Source organism: Osmerus eperlanus, chromosome 21 (assembly GCF_963692335.1).
Source record: "Osmerus eperlanus chromosome 21, fOsmEpe2.1, whole genome shotgun sequence".
NCBI classification, from domain to species: Eukaryota; Metazoa; Chordata; class Actinopteri; order Osmeriformes; family Osmeridae; genus Osmerus; species Osmerus eperlanus.
In genome coordinates, this window is record NC_085038.1 from 7360486 (window position 1) to 7381536 (window position 21051).

The 21051-nt window shown below is 46.5% G+C and overlaps 1 protein-coding gene across 1 annotated transcript in view; it reads right to left on the reverse strand.

Annotated features, from left to right (window-relative positions):
* Nucleotides 1–14786: 14786 nt before the first annotated feature.
* The window catches only part of LOC134007864 (receptor tyrosine-protein kinase erbB-4-like), a 104611-nt gene continuing 98346 nt past the window's right edge, over nt 14787–21051 (reverse strand). The window contains 4 exon segments of the mRNA XM_062447580.1: nt 14787–16430; nt 17199–17490; nt 19276–19446; nt 19737–19834. Of these exon segments, the coding sequence (XP_062303564.1) occupies nt 15574–16430; nt 17199–17490; nt 19276–19446; nt 19737–19834 (1418 nt within the window). The 3' untranslated portion in view covers nt 14787–15573.

Genomic DNA, 21051 nt, shown 5'->3' on the forward strand with positions numbered 1-21051 from the left:
AACATGAAGCCACACCAACACACTGTGTGAGCGTGTTTGTGTGCATCCACTCACTTCCTTGCTGCAGTCCTTATGTCCAGAGGTCGAGACTTGACTCACTTCCTGGTTAGCACCATCCACATGCCGTGAACCAGGATGTTCAGGTTGCGTCTGGCTTCCCTCGTCAACCCCGCCTTTTCTTCCCTTCAAAATGCCACACGGCACATCTCCTGCCTGCATTATTGATTCAGGGTGTAATGTTGTTTACAGCTCCGAGACGTTAAGTTTACCCACGTCAGTTTAGATGAATCATCACACTCTTAACATGTTAAATGGTACATACCCATCGGTCCCACACACAGCGCTCCACAGGCACAAGCTTCAGAATCCACCGGTGTGTGTCGACGTTTGTTGATGGTTGTTGTACCTGCAGGTGGTGCTGTTGGAACTGCGATGCAACTTCTTCTCACTGTCTGAAGCTGGTGTCTAATCATCTCTGTCATCGTGTTAAAGTACAAGCCAGCAAGATGCTACTCAGGATGCCCACTGAGAATGAACAAGCAGGTAGACAGACAGGCAGACAGACTGGCAGAGAAGCAGCTAGCCAGGAAGGCAGACAGACATGTCAGATAAATGGGTATGACATTTTACTGAAACTGTGTGTGTGTGTGTGTGTGTGCTACCGTGGTTTCGGACAGTCCTTGAAACAAACAGCCTTTCATAAAATCTTTCTAAAGTAGCAACTAATAAAAAAGTAACAAAGTCATACTGAACTTCCTTGAATCCAGCCATCGCTCTTCGAGAACAATCAATGGAGCTCAAAACATTTCACATTATTGCATTAGAACATGTAAATAGCTATTACATCTGTAGAGCTAAACCGGTGGCATTAAGTGGTCAGGCTACACTGGAGAAGAGAATTTTCAGAGCATTGTCAGTAGATATTGAACGTTTTATTCCTGTGATATGACCATCGTTTTGTCTCCGTGGCACGATGCTCCATGTTCCTTTTCTACACAACAGACGAGGCCACTCGGCTCACATTTGAGATGCCACAGAGGAAGTTGAAGAGCATGTTTAGGGATGGAAGCGAAGGGCCAAGGGCTATCAAATGCTTCTTTGTATTGTCATTGTTATTTTTCTGTCTCTGAATGAGGAAAGAGGCTTCCTGTCCTTATGGTCTCGGCCTTTTGTCATTACTAAGACGTGCATCGATGAAATTACCTTTCGTTTCCCATCTTTTACTTTCAGGATATGAACACATCTTGTTTATTGTGGCATCAAACTTTCTGTTGAGTGCAGTCTGGCCTCTGCAATGAGAATCCTTCAAATCTAAGTTCACTAGAACCTGTACTGGAGGGGTCTACAAATCAGAAGAGACATTCTTGTCTGCTGAGTCCTGATTGGTTGAGGACTGTAATGTACAGCTATAATTGGCCCTTTTATATCACCCTGGGCATCAGGATACTGTACTATGCACACTTCCTTTCTGAAACCAATTATGAGGCCTGTATCAGTATCCATACGGAACACATTCATGTCGGCTTTCAAAAAGACATCGCTACATCTTCATTCTCAAATTATTAACCATTCCCTCTCCCTAAACTCCAGTACACAACCTAACATTCTTTTTGAAATATGTATGAAATATGTGGAGAAAAGGATACAAAAAAACAGCCCACTTGAATTTATCGTTATTCATTTTTCACCCTGCAAGATCTATACAAAGCTTTTATTTTATGGGAAGGTTTGCTTGCAATGCCTTCTCTCATGGCAGGGAAAAACAACTTGATAAGATACAGTAAACAAGAAGATTACATTGGGATTGTATCCAGATGTATAAAGAGTGATTTTTCAAAGGCTTCAACCATTTGGTTATCTTATCACATCCTGATATGGAATCCATCCCCAAAATAATACAAATAACATTAAGAGAAACGTTATGCTGTCTGATATGCGTTCATGAAGACGGGTTTTCAACTTCAGGTGAGCTTGTGAAAGCAAACGTTTCCATTTTCTCCTGTTCCTCTGCCTTTGCAGGGGGAATTGAGCTTATGGTTCTCAACACAAGAATCCAATTATGAAGCAAGGCTCTGTTACAAGGTTGCCATGACAGAATCAATGAAAACAATACACAGTCCCATTTAATACACTTGTTACTGGGATGAAGGCAGAGGGCTTACTTTAAAGAAAAATGTCAGCAGTTTCAAGGACCTTGGTGCTTAAGAACGACATCTTCAAAAAGATTCTAAAATGACCCTCGACCTGTGGAAATAAAGTGTGCGTCCTTGAATCTCAAAAGTAACGTATAAAAAGATCTTCTCACAAATGAGGATATATTTTAGCATAACACACACAGTAGTTTCCACAATAGAGCCCTACTGTACTGTAGTTTGTGAGCTATGAAGACAGTTACTAGTTTGGATGGGGAGGTCTGTGCTGTCAGTGTGATCTCAGCGCGCTGCCCCAGACTACAGAGGAGGGGGGAGAGGGGCGGTTCTTCTGAGAGAGAAAGAGAGAGAGATTGAGAGCAGAGTGAAGGGTCTTCCAGCCCTCTCCGACAAAGGAATACGTGGGAGAGAGGGAGTGGAGGTTGAGATATCCACCCACGCCACGCTCTGAAGCACCACAGAGAGGGGTCAGACGTGACACTCCAGTGAGTCTGGAGGCAACAGCTTTCAAAAGCCTCTGCTGTTCCGAGACACACCCCCGGTTCAAACTGGGATCCCCCAGCCTCGCGGCTCCCACTCCTGGGGAGGTTTACAACGCATGAGTGGCCAGCTGTGGATCATCTGGGCATTGAGGATTTGTGGGGGTTTACTTTCTGCTCGGTTGTTTCCGTTTTTGGAAGAATGAGTGTGTTTCGGGATAAGACAAAGTAGAGTGACCGAGCCTCATTGCACTGTTGCGATGAGTGAATGATTCCAGTGATAGTTACAGTAATTCAGCAGAGATGGTCATGCATGCTGTATTACATCAGATGCACCATACCCCCTGACTGAAAAGGGAAACTGCTATGTCTATAAAATTCCACCCGGTTGTTTTTTGCACACACACACACACACACACACACACACACACACACACACACACACACACACACACACACGCACACAGTTGTCTGTACGGTGCTGTGACTCATACTACAAAAAGCATTGGAAACAACCTCAAGTTTGGTCCTCTCTTACCCTTTCTTTCACTCACAAACCCTTCACCTTCTTTCTCTCCCACCTCCACAGACTCGCCTACCCATCCCCCTCTCCCTCTCCTCCTCTCTCTATGTTTGTTGTCTTATCTTACAGGAGAGTGTTTACTGGCAGTAATTAGGCCATTCATCAACTTAATCGAACAGCCCTGAACCAAATAACTCTGCCCTCCCACCACAATACACACACACACACACACACACACACAAACACACACAAACACATATCCCCTAGGATTTCCCCCTGGTGGGCAGGACTTCCTGGCACAGGGCCAGAAGAAGGCAGGGAGGCCCATCTGTCACCTCCCTCTCTGATGTCCACATATGGGTGAAACGTGGAAAGGCCACACACACACGCACACACACACACACACATGCATGCACGCACACACACACACACACATACACACACGCACACACACACAAACACACGCACACACACATACACACACGCACACACGCACACACACGCACACACACACAAACGCACACACACACACACACACACACACAAACACACACACACACAGCATAGTGCAGTATGCTGTGTGCAATGCTCCCAGAGGAAATTGGTACAGTACTCCTGTATAGTTTCCATCTGAATGATACGGCCCATAAAAAAAAAACCCTATTAAAAATGTTTGCTCCGTTCTGACCATTTATCATATCCATAACCGTGAACATATTGGTCATATAGACTATATATAACCTTGGGGAATTGCTCCAACTGCTGCCCAGAAGAGTTCTCTCTTCTCTGCTTCCCTGCGGGCTACTCTCCTTATGAAAGCCAGCACACATCCCACCCTGCCCTCACAGACACTCTACTGTAATTGCCTGTCAGATCAGATCAGATAGATCTAGTGAAGTGTGTGTTTATGGAGATGATGCAACAGTGCCAGAGCAGGAATCATATATTGCACTATTACAGTCTTTTAAGGTTCTTCTACCAGTGCAGTTTATGAAAAATGTGAACTGATTAAAATCAAATTTCTTCTAAATGACCTCAGCTGAGCAAGAAGTGAACTTTTATCAATTAAAGAAGAACCTTTGCCTTTTTCAAGAAGGATTTCTGATGGAGAGGTTACTATGGAAACCTAGCTGGAACCCAGAACGAGAGAGTGAGCAGCAGCACTTCAAGGATGTGTAGAGAGACAAAGAGACAGAGAGACAGAGAGAGAGAGAGAGAGAGAGAGAGAGAGAGAGAGAGAGAGAGAGAGAGAGAGAGAGAGAGAGAGAGAGAGAGAGAGAGAGAGAGAGAGAGAGAGAGAGAAAGAGAGAGAAAGAAAGAGAGAGCAAAGCTAGGTAAACAATTCAGAAAAACATCGGGTCTGAACAAGCTAGCCTTCTCATCTGTGTTCCAGTTTTCAAAGATTTTACATATTTGTTTGACATTATTAAGTCCCCTTCTGCTCTGACAAAGTTAAAATATATATGCAGTATATATGGGTTTACATTATCAGGTGTTTATTTGATCTGTTTCAACTCAAAAAAGCCGGTGTTATAGCAAGTTTTCTTCTAGGAAGTTGACTTGATTCACTTGTCCTTCACAATGACAAATCTGTCCGATGCTAGTCTTGCTGAAGCACCCTCAGATCATCACCGATCCTCCACCAACTGTCACAGTGAGTGGGAGACACTGTGGTTTGCAGGCCTCTCCAGGCCTCCATCTAACCATTAGACAACCAGGTGTTGGGCAAAGCTGAAAATTGGAAACATCAGAAGATGATCTGGGGGTGCTTTAGGAATGTGAGGAAGATGGATGGTCACAAGCCATCAAACAAAGCCAAGCTGCTTGAATGCTTGTGCCAGGAATGGCATAAAGTCACCCAACAGCAATGTGAGAGACTGGTATAGAACCCTTTGAAATATTTTGAACAGTTTTCATGACATATGAAAATGTCATTGCGTTTTCTGCAAATAAATGCCATGAATGACAATCTTTTCATTTGGAATTTGGGAGAAATGTTGTTGTTTCTAGAATAAAACAAAACTTTTTCAAGGTTTTCAAGGTTGTTAACACACCCCTATAAAGAGCAAAACTAGAATTGTAATCAACATTTTTTACAAAGCTGTATATATTCATAGTACCTTCATTTTAACAGGTAGATCAAGTAGGACTAAATGTAAAACGAGGGACAAATGCAGCATTGAACACACTTTCAGTGTGTGACAGAGTCATAATATATCTCAAGAGAGTCTCTACTGCACTCCTCAGTCCTCACACACAGTAAGGAGAGACAGTGGATCCAGCAGCCACTGTCACACACACAGCATGAAAGGCAGACAGATAGACAGGTAGACAGACAGACAGACAGACAGACATCCTATCACAGCAGTAGAGAGATGGAGACCAGAGCTCTCTCTCTGGCTGCGATATTTCGGGTAGAAATGTCAGAGTGTCAGGATGTAGCGGGTGGATGTGGGGAGGTCGTAGTGGGATAGCTGATGATTGATATTCCCATTAGCTGTGTGACAAGGTGAGGATATGGCTCCCGTAATGAATTGTGACACTTTAATGAGCTTGTCCACAATAAACAATATCTGATCAGCCTTGTGGCACCCTCCCCCCTCTACCACTTAACCCTTTACTCTGTTGACAACATGGTAACAACATGTTGTTTTGACATTTGATTTAAGTTTAAGAATAACTAAGATTTATTTAATAATTTACCTGTGCAACAAGTGTGTGTGTTTGTGGGGGGGGGGGGCGGTTGGGAGGGGGTAGTGGCCAGGAGTTGGTGTTGAAGTAGGATCTCTGTGAGTGTCCACAGGGTGGTGTCGGACACAGGGTGTGGGTCAGTTCAGTGTGTGTGCGTGTGCATCGATGTCACCTCACTCATCAGGACGTTAAACGGCTGAGGCTAGTCTCAGGAGGGCTCATTAGGAATGTGGGAGCGAAGGACCCAGACAAACCCCAGCACTGTGCTGCATAGTGATGCTGCCTCTCTGTCTCTCTGAGAGACGGCCCCAAACCGTCCCACTGACAGCCGTGGAGACGGCACACAAACACGCACACACACACACGCATACACACAAACACACACATGCACACACACCCACAGACGTGAACACACACACACACACACACTGAGATGTTACTCACAAAACAGCACACAGACACACACCCCCACACACATTAACATGTTAGAAAAAAACTGAAACACACACACTCGCAAAAACACTGGCACAGGGACATAAACACACGGACACACGCACACCAGCGGCCCTGACAGATAGTTTGGGCTACCCACAGTGACAGTCACAGGGCTGCACAGACTTACTCAAATAGAGACATGGGCTCAGACAGGACAAGTATGCACACGCACACACACACACACACACACACACACACACTCACACACACGCACGTCCGTGGGCCTTGACATCTCTCTGTCAGGCGGAGAGGGAGCGGCAGGCTGTGTGATGTTATGATGTACAGCAGTGGGACTGGGATAAGAGGGAGGTCAGAGTGAGTCACAGGCTAGACAGTCATTATGTGCTTCTGAATCTGAAATGCAGAGCTGGGTATGTGAGGATGATGACAAAGTACCCAGGGCTATGCAGACCCTGCCATCAGGACCAAGGATAACATCATTTGTGAGTCAGGACCACGGACAGCACCAATATGCGTCGCACACTGCACTTTGGACTTGAATGGATGGGGATTTTGTTATTGCTCCATAAAAGCCAGTGGACACATAAATAGTTTATTGTCTGGGTGAGGGGAGCTAATATCCTGGAGCTACTGCATCTCTGTCCAGGGAGACTGACGGATTCCATACGTCAAGAGCTGCAGCACCGCGCTGGAGACGGGAGACTGGACACGGACACAAACACCTGCACTATAGGGGGAGTTCAGCTTGTGTGCAGGGTGCTCTGCAGGGGGCAGAGAATAAGAGCGTGTGTGTGTCGAACTGCGTTCCTGGGGGTGGCCAGTGTGTTAAGCGGCGAGAGCCGGCCATCAGGACTGTGGGAAGCCACAGGATGGCAGTGTGGGTGGAGCTAATGAGGGTGCCTCGCTGGTGAGTCTGCCTAATAAGAGCCCTGTTCGGAGGACTGATCATCGACTGTCAATCCCTCCAGCAGCAGCCTGTCTGAACGTCAGCACGCACACCTCCGTGTGATGGGTCACACTCAATTAAAGACACTCAGGCTCCGGTGGAGCCTGAAAACCTCCAGACACACACGTGTAGGTACAACACACACACACCTGAGCATGAGGAGACCCTTACGTGCATGTACACGCGCGTCATGGCGTGCGCACACACAAAGGCGCACTCCTTCTGAGTCGTCACAGCGGTCCTTGAACAGCCCTCAGGAAACGAGGTGATTTCTTTAATTAAAAGTTAATTTTGAGGACATGGAAAAAGTATTATTTCGCTTAGTCTGTGTTTTCTGTAGCTGGTGGGAATATAGTAGAGAAGGGTATGACTGTTGCCTGAAAGTACGGCCTTTTCAGTTTTAGGTAACTTTTGTAGCCTCATCCAAATGTTGAAAAGGCCGGGGCGACACAGTAATGTGGGCCTTTTGGTCCCTGGAGACCTTACACCTCAGAAGATTACATGGACGGATGATTAAATTGTGAAAGGGCTTCATTTCACTCCAAAAGATTTGGTACTGCACATGAAAATGTAATGTTAAAATGTACCGGAAACTTCCTGAAAACTAACACACAGATACAGTGCTCCTAATTATTCTTAAAGTGTGTCTTATGAGAGAGAGAGAGAGAGAGAGAGAGAGAGAGAGGGGGAGAGAGAGGGAGAGAGGGAGAGAGAGAGAGAGAGAGAGAGAGAGAGAGAGAGGGGGGGAAGAGAGAGAGAGAGAGAGAGAGAGAGAGAGAGAGAGAGAGAGAGAGAGAGAGAGAGAGAGAGAGAGAGAGAGAGAGAGAGAGAGAGAGAGAGAGAGAGAGAGAGGGGGGAGGGGGGGGGAGAGAGGGAGAGAGGGAGAGAGAGATTTGAAGTAGAAGGCTCTCTGCATTTACAGAACTTGGCTGGTGCACTTTGAAACTAGAACTTTAAAAGTAGCACTTTGAAGCAGGAGGGCTGAACCACAGTCAATCACAGCCAAGCCCAACATGAATACAACCACAGACAGGGCAATATGGTGCACACAGCCCTCATCTTCTCTGTTCTGCTCTGGAGCTCCAGGAGCAGGCGGAATCACACACACTTGCACACATGTAAATTCACAAGGAAGCACACACACACACACACACACCAGGGAATAGTGATGTCACTGTAATCACAGTTATTATGCAGGCAGTGAATGTGAGATGGGGATGAGCCCTGGTTTTGGATAAATAAGGAGTTTTGAAGAGCCAGAGCAATTGGTGTCAAGGAAGCCTTCCTGTCACTTTATCTAGCTTCATCTATCTACCCTGTCATGTCCAAGGAGAAAAGGCAACGTTTTGTTTGTGTGTGCGTGAGCGTGTTTGAATGCATCTGAGCATGTGTGTGTGTGTGCGTGTGACAGAGAGGGGATGGAGGGCAGTGAGATGGAAGGAACTCTGAGTGTGTGGGCTGTTTTGAAATTAGAGCTCTCCATCTCTGTCCTCTGCCCTGGGTGAGTCAGTGTGTGTGTGTGTGTGTGTGTGTGTATCTCCACCAGAGCAATAAGAAACAGCTGGATCTCGAGAAAGCCCAAAACAGTGTCGCTCTGAAGATCCACACTGATCCAGAGTAGTTAAGCTTGACCAGCGCAGAAGGACACTGACCAGTTAGTCACTGCTTAAAAAAGGTATAATAGTGAATAATTAGGCTACCAATCCTCCTGGGAGACAAAAAGTGATTTCTCTTTTTTGTGTGTTGTACAACACAGCGGCAGGTCCCTGCTCATGTTAAACTACCTCCAGCTATCACCCCCGCTCTCTCTCTCTCTTTAGGGAGTCCTCCATTCCACTTGTCCCAGCATCCTTGCATGTTCCTCTCATCCCCACACTTAACTTCCTCATTCCCACTCATCTCCCTTCTTCCTTCCATCTTCCAGACAGCTTCGTCATCATCCAAACAATAACCAGGCGGTTTTCTGCACCAACAAAAAAGTCTGAGGCGGTTTACTGTTAAGAGCTGATGTTCCTATGTCATAGAACTGAGACGTATCACCAAGGAAAAACAGCTGCTACCATCGCATCAGCAGGCCTGCTGCAGGCCACCTCGTGTTCGCCATCTCCAGATATTTGGCTGTTGAGCAACACGGTGCAGCAGAGACAGACGTGTTCACGCTGGCATTGAAAGAAACCCTGAGATCGGGAAAACGTAGCTCATCGCGAGGGGCCGCCCGCTTTTAAACGCTTTCCCCGCTGGGCCTGTGCGGCTGAGACACTCGTCAAGGTGACGGACCGCAATGACACGGCAGCAGTCGAGCCAGCGATGAGCTGTCATCCTCGTGCTGCGCCACAGGTGGACAGGGCAGCTGGAAGAATAATTACATAGGCCTTTCGGATTCAACACGATCCTGTCCGTGACAGTGATAGCAGAAATACAGCTTTTACACTGACTTCTCCCATTACACTGACAAATGGCTTAACGGTGATGCCCAATTTAACAACGACCTCACTTGCTAGAAGAGCTGCTGTGTAATAATAATCTATCAGGCTCAGCTCTCCAATTATTTGGGTTCAAATTCTCTAAAGTGAAGAAATCAGCACGTGGAAGCATGTTCTGAGAATCTTTCACTAGCTCCTCATTGTTGATGATGTTTCCATGAGTGGAAATCACGCAGCATTACATCCGGTTCAGTGAAAAGCTAAATACAGGCCCATTTGAATGCTTTTCCATTGTTATAAAGCCATTATTTAACTTGGTTTCATCTAGCTTCACTTTTTACACAATGTATACAAGGACAAAAATGTAAACAGTTCTAAATAAATATAGATCAATTCCTCCCCTTATTCTATATAACCTGACTGGTGTGCCCATATCTGCAGACTAAGTAAATATTGCTGCATTTTAGGAAGCAGTCTCCCATTTCATAAACAGTGTTTACATATAACACCCCGTCGCCTTATTAGTATTAATATGAGCTACTTCAGAAAGCTCTTATTCTGCCATTGGACAGTTTTGTATTATTTATGATTGAAATGAAAGCCTTGGAGTGTGCAGTTTGAAAAACCACTGCATAGCAAACGATGTGCCTCTGCCATTTTACATAACGGAATGTTCAGTAAACAGTGGATTAAGTACAGGATGAGGCAGAGAAAATAAGAGCAAAATGTTCCATTCACAATATGAACCCGTTTGGTTTAAAGATGGAGAATGCTAGAGAAGCTCAGCGGCCCTTTGATGATTGTGTCCTCATCTCACAGTCCTTTTGAGCCTCAAAGTGTGGTAGGGTGCAGTAGTTCAGTATTTTAACTTCCTGAATGTTCAGTGAAAAAAACTCAGGTCAAAGTAAGACTCTTGAAATTTTCTTTTTTTCATCGTGTAACTTGGTTATAGCCTCAACATTTGATGAAGGAGAAAACGAAAAAGGAACAAACAAAAGACCAATTGTGACATTTTCGTAATCGCTTGCACCTTTTTGTTACATGGATCAATGAAACTGCATTTGAGAACATGGGTACAGACACTATTATCCTGAACTACACCCAAATGCACACACACACACACTTCACATAAGACAATTCACACACATATACGCAAACACCACACACATTACACATCCACTTTCACATACCAACACACCCACTTAAGTGACAAACTAGCCTCAAACAAAACTTTTTGAGTGTGTATGTTGAGATAGAATTGAGTTGCACACATGCAAAACAGTTAACCACCTCTGCAACAGTACAAACCAAAACACCACAGGGAAAATATTGAATCAATCTTTATTTATATTAAATAAAAAATATACCTTTGACAGATTTATGTAACAAATATGAGGAACAGTGTTTCTATGATATAAAGCTTTAAGATGTGAAGAGATATAGGATTAGCCAGCATGGTCAAAGGGAGGTCACAGAGAAGATGGTAACTGTTCTGGATAGAGGGATCTGACACTGTCTTACCACAGTGCCAAAACTACATTGACTGTACAGTTCATAGTAGAAGCATGCAAAAGAAAGAATTAAATACTTTGAAAATAAGTTATAGCTGTGTCATGATGCACAGATGAATACATGTAGGTAGTGCCACATAGAGATTAAGGTGTTGAGTTTTACTGTACTACTGTTATAATACATGTTTTTGTCACTTTGGACAGTCCTTCATTAGACAAGACCAACAAGGTATTGCAAAAAATAAAGAGAGAACAAACCTTAATGGATCACTGGCACACATCTGGTACTAGGTAGAGGTGGTATAACTGAGTTTAGGCAGACAAACAGAGAGGGAGAAAGAGACAGACAGAGAGATAGAGATTTGAGACTGATGGAGAGAAAGCAAAACATACAGACAGACAGATAGAGAGATAAAGAAAGGTTGTCTTCTTATTACAGCGAGACAGATGAGATGTGACAGACTGAAGGGGAAACAGGAACACATCACTGGGAGCTGTCCTAAGGGTGTCCAACTGCTCTGAGACGAGCACGGCACATGGAGAAGTCACATAGCGAGGCTTCATTCATGGGACACCAACCAGAGTTTGTACATGTCACAGCTCCGAAAGAACAATTCAAAAAAATGTTTGCTAACGAAAGTACTGTTACACAGAGAGGGAAGCTGTGAGGAGGACCATTAAACAGAAATATATTGGGAGAGGAATGCCATGTAAATTCAAAGCATCCCTTCAAATGAACAGACTCACCAGGCTGTGTCTGTTAAAATGCTTTATAAAAATACTATTCACATTTTATCATTCAACATAGTTGGTTAGCTAAATTTCGAGGAAATTCCAGATGTCTGTACAATTATATTGGTTTGATCACTTGAACACAATGTTACCAGAAGAATGAATCCACTCAAGTACAACAATTCGTGCAATTAAGATGCAAATGAAGCAATGTTTTCACCATAAAAAAAGTCCTTCCATGTTAAATTAAGTTTTACCAGTACAGAAAGAAAAAAATTGTTTACAGTATGTTCAAGTCTTCTCAATTATGTTACAATATTTTAAAAAAGATTTAAAAAATGAAAGAAAACGACCAAACAAAATCAGACCATGATAAATATGACTATGAGAGAACACTAAAACACTGGGAAACTGGGCTGCTCCGATGGCTTTCCGGAAAGAACATGTACCGCTAACAGCTAAGGCCTTACAACAGGGGTCCGGGTTTGATTCCAGCCCGGGTGATTTCCTGCACACAGGATGTACACCGGCATCATCGCCTTTCTCGCCTTACCTGTCTGTCAAAATAAATAAAGAAGAAAATGTCCCCCCAAAAATATATATAAAAAATGAAATAAATAAATACTGATAAAAAGATTCTGGGTAACTACTGTCTTTTGCCTCCCATGTTCTTCTGCTGACAGGAAAGTGTCAGTGAGTGAATATTCAGTTTGGAGTTCTACCTTACCAATTCCCCCTTCATTACTTGGCCATTACAGCTTGTGCTACTGATTTGAATTCCTTGTTTGTATATCTACCCCTTTCCCCCCCGACCATCCATCCCTTGCTCAGAACATAAAACAGTTTCAACAAATTGCTTATAAATTGTTTTGGACAAGGACACACTTGAGGTATCATGCATGATGGGTTCACAGTATTTCAAGTACAGTGAACAAGTTGTATGGTACTCTAAACTGTTGAAGTGGTTGGATTGACAAACTGTTGCAGCGGACGGGAATTTAGTTGCTTTACAAAACAGCTACAGCATTTACCTCAGAATTTGAGCCCTGCACAAAACTGGGCCCTGATCTTGCCTAGGCCCTGGGACTCAGAACAAACCACAGTGTGCTCAAAGTAAGTGAGTTGATTGTACTGAACTGTCAATGCTGCTCTTTGAACCTGAATGGCAGCCACAATGTGTGGACCAAGACTCTCACTGTTCTAGAACCCTGCCGCTCTTCATCTGTCCTTAAACCTTCTACAATCTGCATTGAGGATCTTTCTTTTCCGTCCATCTATAAACAAACTCAGAAACTGGGTTAATATATGGCACTGGAAGAAGCTGTGGTCTCCAATTCTATGAACTAGGAAAAAGCAATGTATCCTCACATGATAATCCTATCATTATCGAAAAGGCAAAAACATAGAGCTCGGAGCCACAAATGACTCAGTCAATGTAGCCTTCACCCCTATCCTTGTTTACCTCAATCATGGTAATATCCAATTCCTGATATTCTTTCCACATCTCAACATTGTTGGAATCAACCACATATAATCCAAAATAGTCACATTGTGGTGATTTTTGTTGAGGTGAATAAAAGAAAGAAGCAGAATTGTTTTTCCGACCCACTACTTTGATCAAAGTGCTCTCCATGGGGTAAAACAAACAAATACTGTGCAGCACACACAAAATCAATGACAGACATGAGTCTGCCTGCGCCCGCGAGTATGGTGAGTACATGGCTTCCCTTACCATGCTCACATGGGATCAACTCTGAGGAAGAAAAATGGCCAGCAAACAAATGTACTCCATATTAAAGCAACAGTCAGTGCTGTAAAAACTATCCAGCCCCTCAGAAGAGTATGTTCTCCCCAAAAGCCTTCTTCTTTAGCAGCAGTAAACTGGCAGCACTGTAGTACACACAGGCAGGCACCACCAGAAGTACACACTCCAACGTTTATGTGTCTAGATCTAAATGGAGGCAACTGTTTTAACTGTCTTATTGACAGACTCATCACTGCTCCCCTATCATTTTTTAAAAACTTCTATCAATAATTGGCACTTATTTGCATTTCGTTATCGCCTGAAAATCACGATCGTTTGGAGTGTTCTCTGAGAAGTGGTTAATCCTCTAGCTGCAGAGGTGAGTTGGGAGAGAGGAGTAAGGAGCAACCCTGACTTGACAGCACGGCCTCATGGAGTTCAGGACCACATCGATGGCCCACTGGCCTCGCTGGCGCTCTGCACTTACTCCAGCTTCCACCTCTGCTGCTCTCGGGCTGCCCCTGTGGAGCTTCTGTCCTCTCCTTCTCTGTCCCTCCCTCCCTCCCTCCCTCCCTCCCTTCCTCTCTCCCTCTCTCTCTCTCTCTCTCTCTCTCTCTCTCTCTCTCTCTCTCTCTCTCTCTCTCTCTCTCTCTCTCTCTCTCTCTCTCTCTCTCTCTCTCTCTCTCTCTCTCTCTCTCTCTCTCTCTCTCTCTCTCTTTCTTTCTCTCGCTCCCTCTCTGCCTGTGGTCGGCTGGTGCTGTCTGGTGCGTTCCTCCAGATCTTCATTAGGACACTTCACCTCCACCGCACCTCCTGTTTGTCTGCCCTCCCTCCTCCTCCTTTCCCTCGCTCCTTCTCTCTTTATCCTTCCTCCCTCCCACCGCTTGGTCTGGTCATAATCCAGGCCATCATGTGGAGCAGTCACAGACTCCATTTAATCCTGCTGCACAACTCCTAATTATCCTCCATTTTGCCTGACAAACTGTCCTCACTAACGCAAGTTTCCATGTAAGGTCACAATCTGCATTACCTCATGTCAATGTGCTGCTGGATCCGTGTTACGAGTATAAAATCTTCTGACTGAACTGCCAGTGTTTTTGTTCCAGTGTGATAGCCTCTATACATGAATACACGAGTAGTCGCCCTGCTTGGTTGGCACAGGTTTAGAATGACATGTAGTGGCTTGTGAACATTCACTTCACTACTTGTGGGAATTAAAGAAGCTTTTTTTTGAGGCTTGGTCACCGCCATGTAAGTCGCTTTTAAACATGACATGAGTGATACTGAAGTCATGATTTCTACAAAAATTCACATAAGTGTTAAACATTTAAATGTGATTGACGTTCACACCTCCGTACCTCATTGGTTCCAACAGTCACGTGATTACCTACAGCGTTACCAACTGCGTTTTTGTGTTTGAGTGTTTGTTTGTAGATACAGTCTTCAGCCTGCATTTCACCCATGTTTTCTTCCAGTGTGGTTCCATCGTATTGTCCGGAGACCACGTCTGTGCAGGCTGAGATGTGTACAGCCTGCTCCTACAGACCTCCACATTGTCTGGCTCCTCTTATAGCTGCTGCACATCCCACCACAGTGAGTTCACCTTCTATACACTCTTAGCCGCTAACGTCGCTAGCACTGGTCTCTATCTGCAGTCTGTACCGTACCAGGTCCAGGACAGAGACTGGAGCTACGGAGCAGAGCGTAAGGGGGCCGGGACACCAAGATCCTCCCCCCAGGTGAGGCTGACGTCCCAGGTGGGAGATGGGATGTGGGTGGGGGAAGGGGGGTGCTCACTAGGCTGTTAGAGGAATGGACGATCCTCTCTCGGAGGGGCTAAGACGGTCCGGAGAGGGCGAGGGGAGGGTTTGGTGAGGAGCCTGTCTGGTCTGGGAAATGTCGAGGGGAACGTTGGGTTCTATACCACAGTGTTCCGCTGGCGGTATGGTGGAGGGGGTAAAACAGTGCCGGGTTTGAGGGAGAACTCAGACAGGTACTCGGGGTTCTCGGCCACTGCCGGGCGGATGCGGCCGTTTTGTTTGTAGAAGAGCTTGGCGTTGGCCGCCTGAGCGCCGGCAGGCTCCGCGTTCTGCTGGCTGGACGGCTTGGGGGGCAAGCTGTGCTGCCAGTACTCGGGATTGTCAAAGGTCACCTTCAGCTTCTTGCCGGCCGCTTTGCCACTTGTCTGGGCGGCGCCGTGCTTGAGCATGCTGCCTGGGTGGGTGGTGAGCCCCTGGTAGGCTGGGATGCTGTTGTGGCCCGCAGGGGCCGATGTAGAAGCAAAGCCTTGCTTGGCTGGGTGGCAGGCCTGGGCAGTGGAGCCTGGCTGGGCCTGGTGGCCCTGGTTCCCCGGGTGTGCGGCACTCTGGCTGGCTGTTCCAGGCTGAGTCGGGTTGCCAAGTTTGACACTGTGGTGCGCATGGAGTATGTGAGAAGGGGGGTGGTGGCAGGACAGGCCTGAGGGGGAGGGCTGGGCGGAGGGAAGGGGGTAGTGAGGGAGGCTGGTTTGGATGGTGTGGGGGAGGTGGGTGGCAGTGACATTGGCGGGAGCCGAGGAGTGTGAAGGGAGGGGCAGGCCGTTCTTTCTCAGGACCTCCAGACCCAGGTCTGCAGGGCTGTGGAAGGTGTTGAGGTACAGGGGCTCGTTGATGTACTCGTCTTCTCCCTTGGGCTGGCTGTTGGGGGTGCTGTGGTAGCCTGGGTTGTCCAGGGCGTGAACCTCGCCATTTTTGCGCCGCGACACAAACGGATTTTCCTCTATCGGATTCAGGTACTCTATAATGGAGAGAATGAAAGACAGATAGAGGAGAAAGAACAAAGAAAGGGCAGGGAGAGAAAGAAGGAAAAAGAGAGAAAGAAATAGTAGGCCAGAAAAAACATCATAAGAGTTTAGGAGACACACACATAAAAACACAGAAAAAAAACAACAACTCGCTAAAGAATAGTAAGTATTGAAATAATAAGTGTTCAGAACCCTAGAGGGAACCTTGCCAGCTTTTCTGGCAGTCAGAGCACTCTGAAAGCCAGAGAGGAACCACGAGTACACTAGCAGCAGCCATCCACCATGCTGCCAAGTGCTTTAATAGCAGGGCTACGAAACTGATCGATTCCTCAGCTCCTCCAGACCTTGACATTGCATCAGATGTTTCTTGCTCTGGGCTTTGTTTTATTTCCATCGCAAGAAATCAAAGTAGAAAATATAGCATGAGACAGATAGTATGAAATATGATCAAATATAGAGAGCATTTCTGTAGCAATAACAGGCATAGGGTAGTGTATGTGTGTGTGTCAAAGCTCAGAGTTGGTGTGTAAAGCACTCCAGAAAGGAGATATTCACAACTAAAGATTTGGGATTGGGAGATGGTTGGTGAGACTACTGTGAAAGGCCAATCTGGATCCGTGGGATATTGAATTCAATGTTATTGTTAATAGATCTTTAAAGATAAGATCATAAGAATGTTATTTATGTGTCCTTCAGTTAATCGCCTGTAGAGAAGATTGCCGATAAGCCTGTAGGGCCAGCGGTGTGGAGCCCCTCGGTACCTGAGGAAGCCTTGTCCTTCATGGGGGTCATGTACCCATCCTCGTCCGTGTCCCCTCTGGACCCCCGCTCGCCCAGGAAGCCGGTGGGGTCGGCGCTGTAGCGCTGCCCGCTGGGGTCGTCTCCAGCCCGGCCCAGGCTCTTCCTCTTGTGGAGGGTCCCGTTGCAGCGCTGGTCCTCTGGCGCCGGCCCCTGAGAGCCAGGGAGGGCCTCCTGGGACATGCAGCCAGGGGGAGCCCCCGCTGCCGAGCCCTCATCAGGGGATGGACCCCCGTCCCGGTAGCCAAACTGGTTCTGAGGTGGGGAGGAGGGAGGAAGTCATTAAAACAGGAAAAGAAGAGAATACTTTAAACACGGACCAAAATTGAATTGTATTATGCATTCGGTATATACAACAACTCTGCCTAACGTTTGTTGACTGGATGGGAGACAAAAACGAAGAAAGAAATTGATTGAATATGACTCAAAAGCCAAGGTAAGAGTTCATCCAGAGAGTTTCAGCGGAAGGTAGTCATCAGACCTGATGGTTTGGGGGGCAGTGCAGCAAAGTTTGAAATCCAACACTTCAACCTTGGCAAAACAACAACAAATACAAAACATGACATCGGAAGCGAGGGTAGAACTTTGAGGGGAGAACACTGCTACTCTCACGGCTAGCCCCGGGCTATCTGAGCCTGGACTGCAGAGCACTGCAATGGAGGTGACTCCCTAGTCTGCATTGTGCTACTGCTAATATTAGCCTCTAATAGTGGAGCTACAAGCAAACAAGATCAGCAGCTCTAAACACAACAAGAAAACTGCCTACGGGAAAATCAACATCTTTCTCTTCATCTTGCTCTCTCTCTCTCTCTCTCTCTCTCTCTCTCTCTCTCTCTCTCTCTCTCTCTCTCTCTCTCTCTCTCTCTCTATCTCTCTCTCTGTCTCTCTCTTTCTCTATCTGCCCACTCCCTCCATTGGCCCTGCAATCAACTGTTCCCCTCCTCCAACCCAACCTTTCGATTCATCGCCTCTTCAAAGGCTCCCATTATCCTCTCAACCTCTGAGGTACAATCAGGAGAGCGAGTCACTCCAAATTAGACGGAGAGAGCCGGAGCTAGCTAGCTGACAATCAGCTACATCAAACCAACAGCTCCGCTTTGCAGTTTTTTGGGGCAGCTTTGGTCTTTCCAGTACTCTCCGAGGGCCGTGGCCTTGTTTGACGGCATGGCATAAGAGAATAAGAGAGAGGGTTGCAACGTTGACCTCTCCCAGAACTGAGGGGAGGGAGGAGGTGGCTGGCACAGCGGGCACCTCCAAGGTAGGGGTGAATAAAACATGCAGAGGCTTGGGCAGACGGCGAGCAGAGTAAATAGCTAGTCTCAGACTCATTGTCTCTGAGCAAACGGCAGCGGCGCTTTAGTGGAGCGGCTGCTATTTGCACGGTGAGGCCCAGGTAATGAAACCTGGGGCCTGGGGAGCGGGTGGATAAAGAGCCCAAGTCTCAATGAGACATGCTGGGATACATACAATATGGAGGTGGGCCCAGTAGGAGGACTATTGCCGGTGGACGACAGGACAAATGGAGAACTGACGGAAGGTGGCTTAGAATGATTAGCCACTCTTACGAAACAGAATCAGAGAGGCAATCAAGTACGATGAAGTCGCTGCTGAGTAAATTGTAGCACATAGAACTATTTCTACACCTACACATAGTTGTACTCTAATAAGCACAGAGATCAAAGAACTGTTGATATTCTGGGTCTAAATTATGCGTGAATAATAACTGTGTTACATTATTACAGACCCATTCCTTCACACCCACTGTGCTGCTAGTACAATATGAGCATGTATGCTCCTATGTGCGTGCTCCGTGCATATTTTCTATTAGCATTTTGGTGAGTCTATGGACAGTGGTAATTAGACGGTAATTAAATGAGTTACATCATGTGCATGTGTGTTTGCATGTTTGTGTGTATGTCTTTGTACTTTTTATTTATAACTGTGTAGCTTGGTAATATTATTGATTTGTGCTTGTCTGCATGTGTGCGTGGGCATATGTGAGTGAGTACGAGTGCATGTGTGTGTGTGTGTGTGTCTTACCCTGTTGGAGTCGACGCAGGGCCGGGTGGAGTAGGAGGGAGGGGGCATGTTGAAGGCGCGGGGGACGAGGTACTCCTCAGCATCCATGAAGTCCTCCAGATCCTCTTCCTCCAGAAGGCTCTGGAAGAACTTACTGTCGTTGGGGCTGGGAAGCTTCATGCGGTCATCCCCCTGCAAGACACACACACACACACACACACACACACACACTGATGGACCATTCTCACTCCACCCACAGGTGAAACACTGTGGTCACTCAAAACAGAGTCTCCTACATTGAATACGTTTGTTTGCTCAACTCCAGAAACATACATGCTTTTTTTTTGCCAAGCATACAATTCCAACATCCGATTTTGGTTCCGCAAAAACAAGCAGGGATCTCAATAAGCGCTCCCGACTGAAAGGACTTCGACTGGTGTGTGATGAGCAAGTGCGTGTGGAGAGAGCTGTGGTGTGGTCACCTGGATGACGAGGTAGCGCTGGGGGTCCCTTGCCATCCTGCAGAACTCAGCAGCCAGCTCCTTGAACTTCGGTCTGCTGTCTGCGTCAATCATCCAGCCTGACACACACACACACACGCCAGGGGAGAGACAGGAGCACGTTCAAGGGACAATCCGGATGTTTCGAGAATGGAATTTGACTGCATCAAATGATTTGTGTTTTGTGTGACCTTCATTCATTCTACAGCGTCCCTTGCATGTTGTGCTCTTGTTGAGTGAGGCAACACAAGTAGAACTTTTTGTTTGTAATGCTGTCGATGCTAAACTCTCACACGTAGACAATCAGTCCTAGCGTGTTGTTCTGACACAGAGACAACTGCCTCGGACAGTAATTCAATAAACTACAACTCCCAGACAGGGTCTGACTTGAGGAAGCATGACAGCAAGAAAGCTGACTTCCTGCACGACTCTTGAACGGAATGTGTTGCGGAACGAGTTCTTAATGAGTTTCCTTGTTCTCCAATCAGCTCTGCTCCCCCCCCCCCCCTGCACCTGGTGACCCCCCCTCCCCACTACCCCCATCGCTCTCTCCCCTCCTACCCTCACAATAAACCCTCCAACCCCCCTCCACCCGCACAGCCCGCCCCCCTCCAACTGCACACGCAAACACATTATCTAAATGAGCAGCAATTACTCGAGCAATCAAATATCATTTCATCTCCATCAATATTCCACTATTCACAGGGGCATGGATGTTACAGCGAATCAAATCACAAACAACAGCTCACAGTCAACATGTAATTGGAATTAATGCTGCTAATACTATGAGACCTTTCCAGAAGCCTTTGATGGAACTGCCCCCTCACCCCCCCACCCCCAGTCTGCCTCCATGCATGACCTAATGGCTAATTCTAGCTCTCCCTCAATCTGCTGTACAGAGGGTTGAAGAGCTATGCATGCAATTGTGTATATGAGAATAGAGAGAAAGAGGGAGAATGAATGTGTGCGAGAGAATAAGACTGTGTGTCTTCGTGCGTGTCTCTGCACACTTTGTGTGAGTGCCTGCGTGCACATAAATGTGACAAGGGGAGGGCAGAGGGCCTGGAGCTGTCAGGACGGGAGGACAGCTGCACTGCATTGTGGGTATATGAGTGAGGGGATTAGGCTGCTCTCTGGGGAGCCATAGTCCCTCCACATCACAGACCAGTCCGCTGCGAAGCTACTGCTAACACATATGAAACATCAAGGGATAGATGTCCCTATTCATCTCCCTCCCTCCCTCCCTCCCTCCCTCCCTCCCTCCCTCCCTCCCTCCCTCCCTCCCTCCTCACAGACC